This window comes from Sciurus vulgaris, assembly GCF_902686455.1.
Source record: "Sciurus vulgaris genome assembly, chromosome: 2".
Lineage (NCBI taxonomy): Eukaryota > Metazoa > Chordata > Mammalia > Rodentia > Sciuridae > Sciurus > Sciurus vulgaris.
In genome coordinates this window covers 161,370,979-161,388,058 of record NC_136462.1, presented here as the reverse complement: position 1 = coordinate 161,388,058, position 17,080 = coordinate 161,370,979, and the positions used below count along the sequence as shown (strand labels likewise).

General features: G+C 43.1%; 1 protein-coding gene across 2 annotated transcripts in view; it reads right to left on the bottom strand.

Moving 5' to 3' along the window:
- Positions 1–17,080, bottom strand: part of BFSP1 (beaded filament structural protein 1) — a 68,971-nt gene that overhangs the window by 14,848 nt on the left and 37,043 nt on the right. For both annotated transcript variants that reach the window (XM_079129625.1, XM_079129624.1), the window contains exons 2-4: positions 13,766–13,826; positions 6,126–6,221; positions 4,376–4,468 (exon numbers count right to left, since the gene is read on the bottom strand). In XM_079129625.1, coding sequence (XP_078985751.1) covers positions 4,376–4,468; positions 6,126–6,221; positions 13,766–13,786 — 210 coding nt within the window. In that variant the 5' untranslated portion in view covers positions 13,787–13,826. The remainder of the gene's footprint in view (positions 1–4,375; positions 4,469–6,125; positions 6,222–13,765; positions 13,827–17,080) is intronic.

Sequence of the window (17,080 nt, the reverse complement as noted above, 5' to 3'; positions counted from 1 at the left end):
CATTTTCCCAGAAGTGAAATGAAAAACCTGGAATGCAGACTCTCATTCAGCACTGTTCTGTGTCCATAAGGATGAAGGTCAGTCTGAGGTCCCAGTTGCCAACTGTGCCACAACCTGAGGCATAAGCCATCAGGCCCCAAAGGGTGAAAGGGAAGCGCAGCCCTGGTGAGGTCACTACAGCAACGCACTGAGGCTCTGTGGAATGGCCTGGAAGGAAAACCTCCTCCACACTGTCCTGTCCACACTCTGCCAACTGGGCACCACTCTCCTGACCTGCCCTTCCACTGTCTATTCAAAAATCCAGATTGTATCCCAAAGCCCAACTGCTCAAGAGGTGTTCCTCCTGACACTGAGCACCTCCAAGTCACGGAAACTTGAAAACCAAGTCTATGCCAAGCGTTGACCGTGTTCAAGCACACCTGTTGAAGGCAGCCTCCCTGCTCACAAATGTCTTGCAAAGGGCCTCAACAGCTTGGATCTGGACTGTTTCACAAAAGCCCATGTGTTAAAGGATTAGTTACCAACCTATAGCACTATTGGGAGATGGTGAAACATTTAGGAGATAGGGCCTAGCAGAAGGAAATGAGGTCACTGGGGATGTGTCCTTGGAGGGGAATATAAGGACCCTGGCCCCTTCTTCTTTCTGTTTCTGAGCCTCCATTAGGTGAACAGGCATCTTGCACCACACACTTTGGCCATGATGTACTATGTTGCAATAGAAGCAATAGAATCAAATAGCCGTGGACTGAAACCATGAGCCAAAATAAGGTTTTTCCTTTTAAGTTGACTTTCTCAGGTATTTGCCACTGCGATGGAATGCTGACTAAATAAAACAGGGCCAAAGCAACCCCACAGGTCCCACAGGAAGCTAGAGCAAGTCAGATATTCCAGTAGGAGGCATGGGTCAGTCTCACGGCACAACCACGTAAAGAAGGTAGAACTCAAGTATAATAGTAAAGGGCCCCTCAGCTGCATCTGTTTATTCATGTGGCTCTCGGGGCATTCAGGTCTCTCTCTCTATATATATCTATCTATCTATCTCTTTCTCTCTCTTTCCTCCCCCTACTGCTGGGTCTTTCAGTCTGTTTCTCCAACTGTCTCTGTCCTCTTTGTTCCTCTGAGTTTCAGTTGACACCACCATGCTTCCATGATGCAGACAAGGGTGTAGCTGGGAGCAGAAGGGGGATCCATGCTCCCCAGGAAACCAGTATACAGCAGATTTGCAAATGTGCTACACTGTGCAAACTCCAGACCTCAGCCTCAGTTGGGTGGTAGATACAGTGCAAACTCACCACACCAGCTCCAGCCAGGTCTCTCCTCACTGCTCATTCTTATTCATCTTTACAACACTACTGTCCCTGCCCAAGGGTTCCAAGCCCAGAGGGTGCCTTCCACAATGCCTCACATGGAAGGTCCTCAAATACTCTTTACAGAGGAAGGAAGATAGCCCATAGCTGTCAGCTGTTCGCTGGCACTAACAGCAAAATCATGGTGCTCCCTATTTATAAATGATGTCACCCCAGCATCCAAATGTGTCAGTCTGGGACCATGGGAGAAAGAGAAAGAAATAGGACTGCTCTGCATTGTGTCTGAACACAGCCCAAAAGATTACTGAGTGACCACAAAAATAACCAAGTGTGCTGGTCTGTGATCAAGTACAGCTGTAGCCACACTCTGGTCCTGTGGACCAGATTCAATTATGGAGACACTGTTACAGGACTATCCCCATTCTGAGGGCACCTAACCCAGGGCATACTTCCATTTTTTCCTCCCCCAAATCACCAACCGGGCCCAGATCCTACACTGTGAGCCCCTTCCATCAACATGCCCCTCAAGTCTACACTGTATGTACCTTCCTCACTGTAGCAAATAACAAGCCTGGTTTTGCTGTCACCTCAGTATGTCCCATGTGACTTCTGGCTATTGGGCATTGGCATTAGGCTTTACTGACACATCAACCAGTCAGCCTGCATTCAATACTAATTGTACCCTCATTATTACAAACAGGATTTCCACAGTTTCTAGGACAATAACAAGAGTCAAGGAAACAAACCCAAAAGTGACTTTCTAGCTGACTTGCAGAATTGTTAAGCCAAGATTCATAAAGAATGGGATGTTTAATTGGTGCAACCACTCTGGAAAGCGGTATGGAGATTCCTCAGAAAACTTGGAATGGACCTACCATTTGACCCAGATATCCCACTCGTTGGCTTATACCCAAAGGACTTAAAATCAGCATACTACAGTGACACAGTCACATCAATGTTTATAGAAGATCAATTCATAATAGCTAAACTATGGAACCAACCGAGGTGCCCTTCGACAGATGAATGGATAAGGAAAATGTACTATATGTATACACTGGAATATTATTTAGCCATAAAAAAGAATGACTTATCACTTTTGCTAGTAAATGCACAGATCTGGAGACTATCATACTAAGTGAAATAAGTCAATTCCCAAAAACCAAAGGTCAATGTTCTCTCTGATATGCAGATGCTGACACACAATAAGGAAGGGAAGGGAAGAGTAGAATTCAGTGGATTAGACAAAGGGGAATGAAGGGAGGGGATGGGAATAGGAAAGACGTGGAATGAATCAGACATCACTTTCCTATGTTCATATATGAACACACCACCAGTGAAACTCCACATTAGGTACAACCACAAGAATGGGATCCTAATTAGAATAAGTTATACTCCATGTATGATTTAATATGTCGAAATATACTGTCATGTGTATCTGAAAAGAACACATTTTTTAAACATAGAAGTACATTTTAAAATAGTGGGATGCATCTCTCCATCTTCCACATGCACACAAATCCCTAGGGATCTAGCTAAAAAGCAGATTCTGAGTCAGAGGGCCTGACATCAGGCTGGACATTCTGTGTTTCTTACAGGCTCCCAGGTGATGATGATCCAATGATATTAAGATAAGTCTGATCAGTCTCTCTGTTCTTAGAACTCCGAATGACTTTGTTAGATGGGAACAGATAACAATTTAAAAGGAGTGCTCACATAAAAAAAAATTAGAGCGGAGAAAAGAGTTTGAAAAAATAAGTAAGGTCTCTGGAAAGAAATCTCTGATAAAGAAAATCAAGGCTTTAGGAAAGCTATTTGGGGCCTCTGGGCAGCCTCAGCTACATCAATTAAAGAGAACAGGAATCTGAAATGGTAACTGATGGGCAATTTGGATGAGACTATCTCCACAAAGACCAAAAAAATTTAACATTCCTGCCTCTTAGATGATACTTAACAGGGTTCAAAAGTGTCTTCTAAAGCAAATTTGGGAAATCCTTTTAGCTTTGATATAAAAACATTAAGTTAAAATGAAAAAGCTGATTCTGCAGTATGTCTGTACTCTGGCTGTCCCAGAGAGAGGAGCCCCACTTCCTGGGTAGCCTATTGCCCTGGGTCATGCCTCGAGCACGTTTCTAGGAAATTCCAAGAGTAACCAGGATCAAGAACCACTATTCAGGGCTGGGGAGATAGCTCAGTCGGTAGAGTTCTTGCCTTGTAAGCACAAGGCCCTGGGTTTGATCCCCAGCACCAAAAAAAAAACCCACTATTCTAGGTCATCCTTGGGAAAAAAAAAATTTTTATCAGTTTACCAACCCACCAAACCCTGCACCAGCTTGAAGAAGCCACACCCCCCAAATTCATGTGTTGGAAACTCAATCCCCAGTGCAGCAGTGTTGGAAGGTGGGGCCTAGTGGGAGACATTGGGGCTCTGTCCTCATGAATGGATTAATGCTGTTATAAAAGAGTTTGTGGGCGTGGCTTCTCCCTCTTCTGCTCTTCTGCCATGAGGAAGGAGTGTGCCCCTTTTTGCCCTTTCTGCCTTCAGACGTGTAAGGATGCAACACGATGGCCCTCATCAGAAGCTGCTGCTTTGATCTTGGACTTCAACTCCAGAACTTGAGAAATGAATTTCTATTCTGCACAAATTATCAGTCTGTGGTTTTCTGTTAGAGCAGCACAAATGCACTAAAACACAACTCAGTCTTAAAGATAGATAAGAAATGTGAGAAGATATTTAACAAAGAAGTATAAAGTATATGAGAGAGAGCACACCCTAACTCCCAAGAGAAAATACTTAAGACAATGGTCAGGGACACAGATGTCCCCTGATGTCAACGTATCAGCATTTACAGCATGAGCAAAGAACAGGATAGACTTCAAATGTGAACACTTCACAGGAGTGGGGATGACCTGTGAACTCTGTGGCTCCCCTCACAGTCTGACCCAACACTTGCCCCTGGGTTTCTGCCACAGTCAACGAGTCCCACAAGGATGTAAAGAAAGGCTCCAGGCATGGTCCCCACACCCCCAGGGTTGATTTACTTTCTTAATGTCCTGATTCCAGTTCTTACCTCCCTCATCCCGCTGGTGATGGTGGATGCTTGGGGAGCAGTTTGGATGATCTGCTGCAGGATGCTAATATAGGTCTGAATTTCCAGAAGATTCTGTTGGGAGAGGGAAAGCATCCTCATCATACGTTGAGCTGCCCAAGTTGTTCCCTCTGGCCCCCGGTGGGCCCATGAATGAATACTTTCACACATTCCCCCACAATCACAATCAAGTTGAGGATGTAAAAGGAGTGATGAGCTTGCCGTCTGCTCTGTGTCCCCCAAGGAGCAGGCACTTCACATCTCCACTAATCTTCGCAAGAACAACGGAGTAGAACAAATGAGGACAAGCCAGGGCTTGGTTTATTGCTGTTTCCTTTCACTTAATTGGCACTTTGCTGTGTCTTCACAGAACCCTGGATATAGAAGCCTGAGAACAGACAAGACCAGGAGGGTACAAAGGACCCTCTCTGACACCAGCACAAAGGCAGTGTTTCAAAGAAGGGGTGGTAGGGCTGGGGAGATAGCTCAGTTGGTAGAGTGCTTGACTCGCAAGCACAAGGCCCTGGGTTCGATCCCCAGCACCGCCAAAAAAAAAAAAGGGGTGGTTTGGGTCAGTCATGCGTGGGCTAAATGATATGTTGAAGGTGTGTGGTCTCAGACAAGATACTGAAATCTGAAATGCAAGTCCTTCTGTATAATACAGAGCTAACAATCTCCCCCGGGGATGCCTGACCCCCTCTACCAGCCAGTGCACCTGTCCCCAGCTATGAGTGATGACTGATAACACAGACCTCTCCAGAATGGCCTTGACCAACCAATGGTTTTCATTTTGAAGATGAAGAAGCAATTTAGAGAGGTTCAGCCTCTCACCCACACACTCACCCATACAGCCCCCGGGAGTTGATATTTTCTAGCACACCAAGACCCCACCACCCAAGGTCAGGCCCATGAGATGCTGCTGGAGGGAGGGAAAGACAAGGATACTACAGGAATAAATGCATTCAATTAACCAGCTCAGAGGCTACAACATAAGACTTTTTAAAAAATTTTTGCATTGTTATGGTTTGGATGTGAGATGTCCCCCAAAAGCTCACATGTGAGACAATGCAGGAAGGTCCAGAGGAGAAATGATTGGGTTGTAAGAGTCTTAACCCAATCAGTGAATTAACCCCTGACGGGATTAATTGAAGTGGTAGGGTGTGGCTGGAGGAGGTGGGAACTGGGGCGTGGCTCTGGGGTATATATTTTGTATCTGGAGAGTGGAGTCTCTCTCTTCTTTCCGATCACCACCTTCTCCCACCAGGATGTTCTGCCTCACCTTGAGCCCCCAGGAATGGAGCTGGCTTTCTATGGACTTAGACCTCTGAAACCATGAGCCCTCAAATGTTTCTTCCTCTTCAATTGCTCTGGTTGGATCTCTTAATCACAGCAGCAAAAAAGCTGACTAAAACATGCATTTTCTCCATTTCTGCATTTTTTGAACTGAAACAGATATATCTAAATCACTTTGTAAATTATAATGTACAATATAGATACTAGTTCCCAACACCACAACCCTCAACATACCCACTATTGCCTACACCTCTGTAGACATCTGGCTTAGTAAGTGCTGTCCAGTAACCAACCCATCCTCTGGTTGGTTGGGGAAAAAATGCACACCCAAGATAGCCCGCTCCAGCATCTCAGTGACCAGCCACGAGTGCTCTGGGCTTGTCTGACCAAAGGCAAATTGGGTTTTTCAGGAGAAAGGATTCAGAAGGATCCTGGTTACCTTTTTGTACCTGTCCTTGGCTGCACTGATATCGTCCTGAAGAAACTGAGCTTCGAGCTGAAGACGTAGGTTATGCAACAAGGCTTCATCAGCTTCCTGCAGTGGGAAAGAGGGACACATCCCAGGTTGCATGGATTGCAGCATAGATATAAAGTGAGCCAGGTATATCGCCAATAACATGGGGACTTACTGAAATGAATGCAGATTCTTGTCTGGGAGGAGGTCTGAGGTGTAGTGTCCTAACAAAGTGTGGGTTAGCCATTGAATCTGGTCCAGGACAACAGTTCATCAGGATGTGATTTTTCACTCAAGGGGGCATTTGGCAATGTCTGGAGACATTTTTAATTGTCGCCATTTGAATGGGGGGTTGCTTCTAGGTAGAAGCCTGTGAGGCTGCTGAATATCCTATAATATACAGGACACCCCACCATACACACACATAAAACAAAGAATGTTCTAGCCTAAAAATTCAGTAGTGCCAGGGTTGAAAATTTTTGACCTAGAAAGGGCATATTTACCTGCCAAATAACATCAAATTTAAGCAATATCAATATTTGTTCTATATCTTACCATCAGTAACTTGAGTTTCCAAGAGGGAGACTCAATAGGGAACTGTTTCTCATTAATACTGAAATCTGTATTTTAGTAGTTTTTTTTTTCCCAAGAACTGTTAAAATTTCACCTTGAGATATAATTTTAATACAAAATGAATTTTTAGAATGATATCTATTGTGAGTAGCATTTATTTCTTTAAAATTGGAAATGACATTTATCACTGATGATTGAATTATCTCACCAAACTTTCTGATAATTCAGACTTCCATCTCATTGCTGTTCGGATTACACCAAGGAGGCATAAGAAAACTGTTCATGCTCTTGAGATTGTGCTGTGATGTCTGGAATTGGCTTAAATACTACTGTGTTCAGGGAGATTTTACAGAGGAGCATTCCTTGGGTTCTTTGGGATTCCCCCACTCCTGTGAGACTCCTCTGCCAGACACATCTGCTTATACCTGAGGTTTTGGTAAGTGAATTTTTACTGATTTATTAATGACTTGTTAATAGGCATGATAAAGATTAGCAATGGACTCTAATAACTCTGAGTATGTGGTTCACCTAAAACATTTAAGAGATGCTGTGAACAGTTAAGACAATCAAGGTAAGTGGACTGGCCAAGGTATTTGGGGACACTCCCCACTCTCCTACTGATATGGTTTAGGTTTCATAAAATCAGCATACTATAGGAATGTAGCAACATCAATGTTTATAGCAGTTAATTCACAATAGCTAAGCTATGGAACCAACCTAGGTGCCCTTCAACAGATGAATAAAGAAAATGTAGTATATGTACACAATGAAATATTACTCAGCCATAAAGAAGAATGATTTTATGACTTTTGCCAGTAAATGAATGGATCTGGATACTAGCATGCTTAGTGAAATAAGTCAGTCCCCAAAAAGCCAAAGGTTGAATGTTTTCTCTGATATGTGGAAGATTACCCACAATAAGTGTGTGTTGAAGTATGGAGAAAAGGAGGAATGGAGGGAAAAGAGGAAGGATAGGAAAAGGAAAGACTGGAATGAATCTGACATATTTTTCCTATGCACATATATAAAAACATCACAGTGAATCCCACTATCATGTACACCCACAAGAATGGGATCCTAACTAGAGTAAGATATAGGTCATGCTTCTATAATTATATCAATGTGGATTCTACGGTCATGTGTAACTAAAAAGAACCAAGAAAGGAAGGAAGAAATAAAGGTAGGTAGGTAGGTATTGGCTTCCTTAACTGTTCTTGTGAAAGACCACAGGTGTAGAAAGATTTCCGTTGTCGGATGGTGACAATAAGGATGTGGACATTCTGACCCTAGTGCTGTATGTGCCTTGAGCCGGTTTCCCATGCATGCCCTTCCTTACACCTATGACATCAGAGAGGTGGGACTTCAGGAGCCCACAGAGCAGGCTGTATGAACTTTGAGGGCCAGAATCAGAATAGATGTTCTGTGATGTATCCCCACACCCTTCAGGAGCAGTGGTTCACTGTAGAGTGACTTTACACCCTGGCGCTGAGGCCACCTCCCCAGAGAGATATGGCTAAATCTGGGGTGAAGGTGGAGGAATGGTGGGTGGAGCCAATTTCTCTAGATTGTTTTCTTTCCATCTTCCTTCTGCCCCTCTTGAGCCTGCTGAGGATCGGGTAGGGTGGCCAATTCTCAAATATCTTAATTTTTACCAAAATTTCATCCACAATTACTGGAGCCAAAGAAGAAATGGAAATAGAACCCTTCTTGTTATTATTTAAAAAGAGATCATTCGGAATTTTGAAAATAAAAGGGATCCTAAGGGTAACTGGTCCTCAAATGTTTTTTAAGCCACAGGTTCCATCCTTTAAATAAAGTAATGGAAGTCAATGTACAGGATCACAGCAGGGATGCTTGTTTGTGGGGGCTGCTTCTGGGGATTGAACCCTGGGCCTCAAACATGCTCAGCATGCATTCTACCACTGAGCAATGCCCCTAACCAGAGCCTTTTCTTGCAGGAGCCTCAGGCACCCTCATTTGCCCAGCAGCCCTATTCCCTCAGATGCCTTTCAAGCGACTCCATGGAGCTTTAGGGCTCTGCCAAGTGTGGGTGAAAACCTAAAGTCTGTATTTACAGAGGGGAGGCTGAGGCCGGACTGATCAATGAATCATTCAACTAGTTCATGAAAGACAATGAGAATGGAGTCTGTCTTGGGCTTCTCTGCCTAGTGATGAGCTAGCTGGGTGCTGAGCAGAGATCCCGTCCTGTGGGGGTACCTGCCATCCTTCCCCATCTCCCTCTTAGGATCGTGCCAAAACAATCACTCCTAGGTTCCATCAATCAAGTTTCAAAAACTGCTTGTGGTGAAATTAAAAGACCAACTGATATTTGCCCTTCAAGTAGGGAATAACCAAATGTTTCTGCAAGCATACTGTCTTGCTTTGAAGATAATCATCTGTTAAACTGCTCTGGAAACACCCAAAAGGTGAGTTGGTAGCACTGGAATGTGCAGTTGCTGATATGTTGAGGAGAATTTGTTTTGGAAGTATTTTCCTTTGTTTGCACCAGAATTCAGAAATGTGTAGACGCTTGTGTTTTTATTATGTTTGGATGCTGTCAGCTGAATTTTCAAAAGCTTCACTAGCAGAAGCGTCGAGATTTTTCTAAATTGAGACTCTGGGTCAACAGTGTGATTTTTAGAAAACAATCTAACCCTGATATTGCGTATGTTCTAGATCTAGACAGTGGTTCTCCAAGTGTGATCTCTGGATCATACCACTTGGGAACTGGCTAGAAATGCAAAGACTCCAGTAGAGACCATAACTACTAGGTCAGGATTTTTGGAGCCAAGACCCAGGGAATCTAGGCTTTAACATTTCCTCCAGGTTATGTTGATGCACACTGAAGTTTCAGAACCACTGTGAATATTCATTCACAGTCATTTTTTGAGAAAGGGCCCAAAGAAATAAATAAAGAGTTTGATGCATCCTTGAAAAGCAATCTTGACAACCTATTCATAGGAATTCTAGAAACACCATTAAAAAACCAATTTCTAGAGCCTAGATTTGGCCACGCAATTTAAGTATTATGTTGAGGAATCTATTTTCTTTCAAAGTGTGTAGCAAAGAGTGGCCTGCTTCAATTTATCTGGCTATTAAAAATTCAGGAGCTCTGTTCTGGAGTTTTGATTACCTGGAAAGCATGAACGCAAGGCAAATTTGTGAGAGCAGTAGTAAAGAATGGTTTTACATACATTGTGATATTTTCCAAATAAGATTCAAAGTCTAGGTCAATGATTCCCCATAGCTACACCCAAAGATAAATTGCTTTTCCATGTGAAACCATAGGAAATGGGCATGAGACTGAGCCCAAGGTCAAAACCTTGTTGATTCATTATAAATAGACATCCAAAGAGTTGTGGACTAAAGTCACCAATCTGGCCAGCTGACAAAAATGTGAATTCTACTCTTCCGTCTCATCTGATGATCTCAGTGGACAAAGAACAAGAAGTTCCAGCATCCAACTGGCCAACTCCTTCCAGGAGTTATCTTAGCTTGAGTTCTCCAAAACCTGATCCCAAGGCAAAGTTTGGACACAGGTCATTTATTTGGGAGGTGATTCCAGGAAGCACAAGAACAGAAGGGTAAGTGACAAGGCAAAAGAAACAAAGCCAACGAGAGTATGTTAATGAACAGGTCACATCTGAAAACAATAGGCTCAGCCCTGCTGGGGATGCCCTAAGAAGTGACGTGGAACTCTCCACTGGATTTTCATTGTCTGGTATGGAGCAACTGGGAAACTTATCCATTCACTCTTGTTCCTCAATGGCTGAGCTTCACTCCCCAGGGTTAACACAGCCAGCACTTCTGCACAGTGCCTTGGGTGAGTCATTCACCTCTCCACAGCCAGACAGATGCAGAAAGCCCTCAGTGTGTTCAGCATGTCTCAGTGGCAGCTGGGGTGGCCCAGGAAAGATGGACAGGGTACCAACATCAAGAGCTAAGGGGCCATCTTTAACCTAGAGCACCCTGCCTTTCTAACTGTCTTCTGAATGACTCTGACTATTCTTAGAAAGTAGAGAATGAGTCATGAATAAAAAAGATGGCATTTATACCTGCCATGAGCGGGTTTGGGGCTCTGAAGTCATTTAACCTCAAAGGTAAGTTTTTTCACAGGCAAAAAGAAGGGGTTGGACTAGTTCATTTCTAGAGGTAAAATCTACCCACCAATAATGAAAGATTGTTCCAAGGCTCCCACGAGCCAGCACAAGGACCTTGCTGTGCCTGCATTTGTACACCATGTTCATGATTTCGACTCTATGCAAGCACCTCCTGTACTATTCATCACTCTGCATTTTTCTTCAGTTGGACTCATTTTTGCTTGGACTTATTTGAAAAGGGAACTTTTTTATGTCTCTTGCTATAAGAAAAAGTTACTCATAAAACATTCACAGCTATAAAAAAAATTATTCCTCCAAGCACCATCTAAAACCATCTCTTTTCCACCCTGGTTATGCATTCCACACTTTGGAGAAAACTGTGCTGGCATCTGTCACCATCAAGTGCTCTATAAAAACCGTGACCAAAGATCACTACCACCATGTGACAGGCAAGACTATGTCATCTGATTTCCACTCAGCATGTAGACATACTTCTCCTCTGATGATGGTGGGCATTATTATTGTTCCCATTTCACAGATGAGGAAGATGAGGCTCAGAGAAATGAGGCAATTTACCCCCAATGCACAGATACTCAGCAGTACAGTAAGGAGCCTAACAGGCTACACTCCTCTTTTAGATGGCATGAATCAATTGCAGGCAGGAGGGACTTACCCTAGACTCAGAGAATAATCATATCAACTCCTGTGCTGGTACTCATGTGCATTCTTAATAGCATCTTTTCCCAGAAACTTCATAATATTCTCATTGGACTGATACTTGAAACGTCCACACTCTACATCACAATCTAGACAAATGTGCTATAAGCTTGATGGGGTCCTTTTTCCGTATTTTTCACTATTTATATTGCCTCATTTTCCTACTGAGAATATGTACTGTTTTTGTAATAAGAGGAAAATGAGAAAAGGTTTTTAAATCCACTGTCACATTCCATTAAGGATAAGAAGAAGGACTCCATTCTTTCTCTTCTTTAAGATATGCCAAGATGGTGCTGCATGCATGACCACTTTAAAAGTCCAGAGAAAGGCCCACCTTCAGCCAGGACAAATACTCACACAGTAGCACATGGTGGTGTTAGGGAAGGGACTTAGGAGGGCTGAAGTGGCACCAAAGTGAAGAATGGTAAGTTTCTCTGTCCTTGCAAAGCAGTGGCTTATGGACAAGATGGTGGCCCAACTGGAGAGCCTGGAATTGCTACCAAAAACAAGAACAGGATGAGCTACAGGTGTTAGAATAGCTGGGTGATGAAATCCCTCAACTCCAAGTTACAACAGGCATGGGCCATCACTCCCCGAGCCAGCCTTGGAGTCTGTGTACTCAGGGCTTTCCTGGAGCACATTTTCCTGCCATCTTTGTGTTTATATCAAGGGTGCTTACATGTCATTCCACTGGGCCTGAGAAAGTCCCAGGTTATAACAACTGACCTGTATAACTACTGATGGCATCCCTTTCACACAGGTGTCCTGATTTGGACAATGCAGTATACTCGCACACACAGAAGGAGTACCATAGGCAGGTAACATTACAAAGCAAAATTTGACTTCGTTATGTTATTGCTCTGGTTTTCCAACCAACTGGCAAAATAATCCTTGACAACAGAGGTTGGACAAACCAGGAAATGGAAACTATCCTGACCTTAACTCTGACTAGAGTTGTATGTGAAGAAGAATTCTAATGTCTATCTAGGCACAGCAGGGAAGAGTTTGGTGTCTCTCAGCAGTTATGATGAGGTTATAGGCATGGAAGGAGTGGGAGATGGCAGCCCACGTGCTCAGAATAAGCAGCACAACAATTAAGTCTCCATAGGTCCTTCCACTCTGATATTTGAGCTCTAAAATGATCAGAAAAGTAAAATGCATAAAGCTATTTGCCATTCTGGTTTTGTCCAATCCTTATTGTTCAGGATTATTCTGCTATTTAGTAGTAGAGTGCTCCTGGCTACAGCAGAAAATCCAATTGATTGGGTTGATAATGAAGAATTGGAAAAAGGGAACTGCCCCTGCAAAGAACCACCTCCATACAACCCCTACAGGAAGGTTTCCAAAAAGAAACTAAGAATCCCTGGTACCCCCATGTGGTGACTTTTCATGCTTCAAAATGGAGTTTCAAGGAAAATGGAAATTTCTTTGTTCTCCTCCATTTTTTTCTTGTGGAATAGCAATCTTAAGACTCTTAGTTAACATAACAGAGTTGTCATTTTGTCCAAATAACCACTGTTCAAAGCAAGTTCCTTCCTGTATTTGCTATTTGGGGTCAGCATATCTGAAGAGTACAAAATAGCTGGTTATCATATTGCTGGCACATGTCAATGGTCTAGTGCTATGATGTGGATGTGACTTGAGTGTGTCCCCCAAGAGACACATGTTGGTAGGTTGGTTCCAAGTGTGGTGATGTTGACATGGTAGGATCTTCAAGAGGTGGGTCATACTGGAAGGTCATTACTGGCTCCTCCTCTGACTCTGGCTTCCTGTCTTGCCATGTGATCTCTCCTCACACACACTTCCACCATGATGTCATCCACCATAAGGTAACTGAGCCAGGGAGACCCTTACAAGACCATGTTATTTGGACTTCAAACCTCCAAAGTTGTAAGGTAAACAAATCTCTTTTCTTTACAAATTACTCAGCCTCTGCTATTTCATTATGTTAATGGAACAGAAACTAATACACCTAGTATAACAGCTAAGCTTCACAGTCTGTTTCCCTCGTAAGACTGTGTATCATATGGTAGCAGCGTACATGCACGCACACGAGTGTGTGAGTTCACTCACAAAGACCCAATTGAAATTAAGAAGTCAAGGAAGAGAATGATTGCAAAAGAAACAGGTAAATCCTAGAATAACACCAAAAGAGGGTATATGAAACAATTGCTTCTAACATTTCATTCAATACTAGAATTAAGCGATTTAAACCCAAAGCTGTGTTCAACTCACCTTGTTAAGCCGTTCAAGCATTTCTTTTAACACCAGTTGACATTCACACTCATTTTCATACCTGCAAATGGGACACATAAGCAAGGGTTGGGACATTCCTATGATTTCGTGTATAGATCACACAGCGTAAAGACCAATCTGAGATATTATCATGCTCTCTCCTTTAAAGAGAAGTTAATTTTAATTTTAACTAATTCTGCATTTCCTTGCCACTGCTTCCCAATGCTCTTCACATTATAGCACATGTAGAAAGTGGTAACATTTGGGATAACTGGAAAAGGTAAAGGGAACAGGAGTCTTCCAGCCTACGGGCCCAACCTGCCCTCAACCAACTCCCACCCAGTTGCCCTGAGGATGAGGGGTTTAAATCTTGGCACACTCAAGCACAGCAGCAGCACAGAGACAGGGAGGCCACCTACTGCAGACTACAACAAACACCATTGACCCAACCTCGTGTGGATTTTGTATGCTACTTTATTTACTGATGTGTCAATTTTTTTTTCTGGATTGTGCCATTTAATCCTCATAATGCCTGAAAGAGAGTGATTATTGCTGTGTGCAAAAAATTAGGATACTGAGGTTGAGAAAGTTGTCCAAACCCTTAGGTTAATGCTGCCAGCACTTTACCCTCATCCTCATCCTCACTCTTTCCCAGTTTCCTCTAGGAAACTACATTTCCCAGCCTTCCTTGAAGCCATGTATGGGCCCTATGACTAAACTCTGTCCAATAGGAGGGAAGGTACCTATACAGGCAATGGGGTAGGTATGCTCTTTGCCTCTTGATCCCCTTGTCAACCCTTCAGTCTGGGATGTGCTACTGCCTTCTTCCTCCTCCTCCTCCTTTTCTTCTTCTTTCTTCTTCTTCTTCTTTCTCCTTCTCCTTCTCCTTCTCCTTCTCCTTCTCCTTCTCCTTCTCCTTCTCCTTCTCCTTCTCCTTCTCCTTCTCCTTCTCCTTCTCCTTCTCCTTCTCCTTCTCCTTCTCCTTCTCCTTCTTTTTTCTAGGTCCTGGGGGTTGAATCCCAGAGCCTTGCACAGGCTGGGCTAGTGCTCTACCACCGATCTACATCCCCATCCCTTTGAAAATTTTAGTTTGAGAAAGGGTCTTGTTAAGTTGCCAAAACTGGCCTCCAACTTTCAATTCTCCTGCCTCAGCCTCCCGAGTCACTGGGATTCCAGGTGTGCACCACCACACCCAGCTGACAGCTATCTTCTTAAAGGCCACACAGAACCTTCTGGGTTTCAAACACTGTAGTGTGCCATACTGAATTGCTCACCCAGCTTTACCCAAAAAAAAACAAACTTCCATCTTGAGTATGGAATGTGTATGCTATTACTGGTGTTTGGGGGTAAAATATATAGAACTTGAAATGTACCATCGTAACCACTTTTAAGTGCACAGTTCAGTGGTATTAAATACATTCATGTCATAGTGCAACCATTACCACCATCTATTTACATAACTCTTTTCATCTAGCAAGGCTGTAACTCCATACCCATTAAAACACTAACTCCCCAACCCCCCTTCCCCCAACCCCTGGAAATTAACATTCTATTTTCTGTCTCTATGAATTTGACTACTATAACTACTTCATGTAAATGGAATCATACGGAAATGTCTTTTTGCATTTGGGTTATTTCACTTAACATGATTTACTTAAGGTTCATCTATGTTGTAGCATGTGTTAGAATTTCCTTCCTTTTAAAAGCTGAATGATATTCCAGTGTATGTATGTACTACATTTGTTTATCTGTTCATCTGTCAATGGACACTTGGGTTGCTTCCACATTTTAATGACTGTGAATAATGCTGTTAGGAACACAAGTATAAAAATCTCTCTTCTAGACCCTGCTGTCAATTCTTTTGAGTGTATACCGACAAGTGGGATTGCTGCATCACATGGTGATTCTGGTTTTAAGTTTTTGAGAAACTGCCATACTGTTTTCCATAATGGTCACACCACTGTACATTCCTACCAAGAGAGCTCAAGTGTTCCAACGTCTCCACACCCTTTCACACGCTTGTTATTTTCTTAGTGACAGCAGTGATCCCAATGGGTGTGAGGTAGGCCTACATCACCTCAAATGTCACTTTGGAGTTTATATCACTTCAGTTGAAACCAATCCTAATTAACACTGAGCCAAGCCCACAAAGCAGAACTTTCTATGCCCTTGCTCACCAGTGCCATGGGTTCAAGCTAAGTATTTCACAGGAATGGCACATGCTGAAGGGCCACACCAAACTTGCGGTGTGTGCGTGTATGTAAGCACACACCCAAAAATGTATACGAGTATATCCTGCTCTCCCAATCAAAATATCAAAACTTCTCCTAGGGGGCAATGGCATGAAATCACACAATGGAAACTTTTTAATTAATCACAAAGTCTGAAGAAACTGTTCCATAACAGGCATCTAACTCACAATCAAGTGAAATCAAGACCAGGAAATCAACACGGCCACTTCCTAGTGAGGACTCAGGGGAGCTGCCAGTCCTGCCCAGCCAGATCACAGTCAACACTGGTCCAACACCCCATTATGGTCATCTGGGGATTCAGGGTGCCTGACGGCCCATAGAGCTATCCTGGATGTCTGAGCTGCAAAATATTATAAATCTATTTACTATCACTGAACTGTACACTTAAAAAGGTGAAGATGATAAATTGCATGTTACATGTATTTTACCACCAAAAAAAAAAAAAACAGTGACATTGTTCCAAGATAACAATTTGTATTTCCCATACGTAAGGACGTAAGGTTGGGGTGAGCAATTTAGTGTGATGCTCTACAGTATATAACACCCAGAAGGCTCTGCATGGCTTTCAAGTAGGCAGCATCCTTCCAGACTATACTTCCCTTTGCCTCAGCGAATGGGCTTCATCTGAATGAATTCCTGTCTCTGGGCCTCACACTCTACAGAATCTCCAAGACATGGGATCCTGGAAAGAACATAGACCAGAGCAAGAAAACATAAGTTCAAGTTCTGTCACCCCACCAGCCCTCTCCAAGCCTCACTTTCCCCATGAAGGGTGCTGACAGGTGGATTTTCAGGTCCCTTCTTGCAAATGTGTTTCTGTGCTTTGAGACCAGAAATAGGGGGAACTGAATCAATGAATATGTGAATTGAATCCATGAATATGATTTGCTAAATATGCTCAGTACACAATGTTGAATAACCTGCCCAAGATTTGGGTTGAGAAAGTAGAACCCCAGTTGGAGTGCTTGCCTGGCACACATGAGGCACTGGGTTTGATCCCCAGCAACACATAAAAATGAATAAATAAAATAAAGGTATTATGTCCATCGACAACCAAAAAATA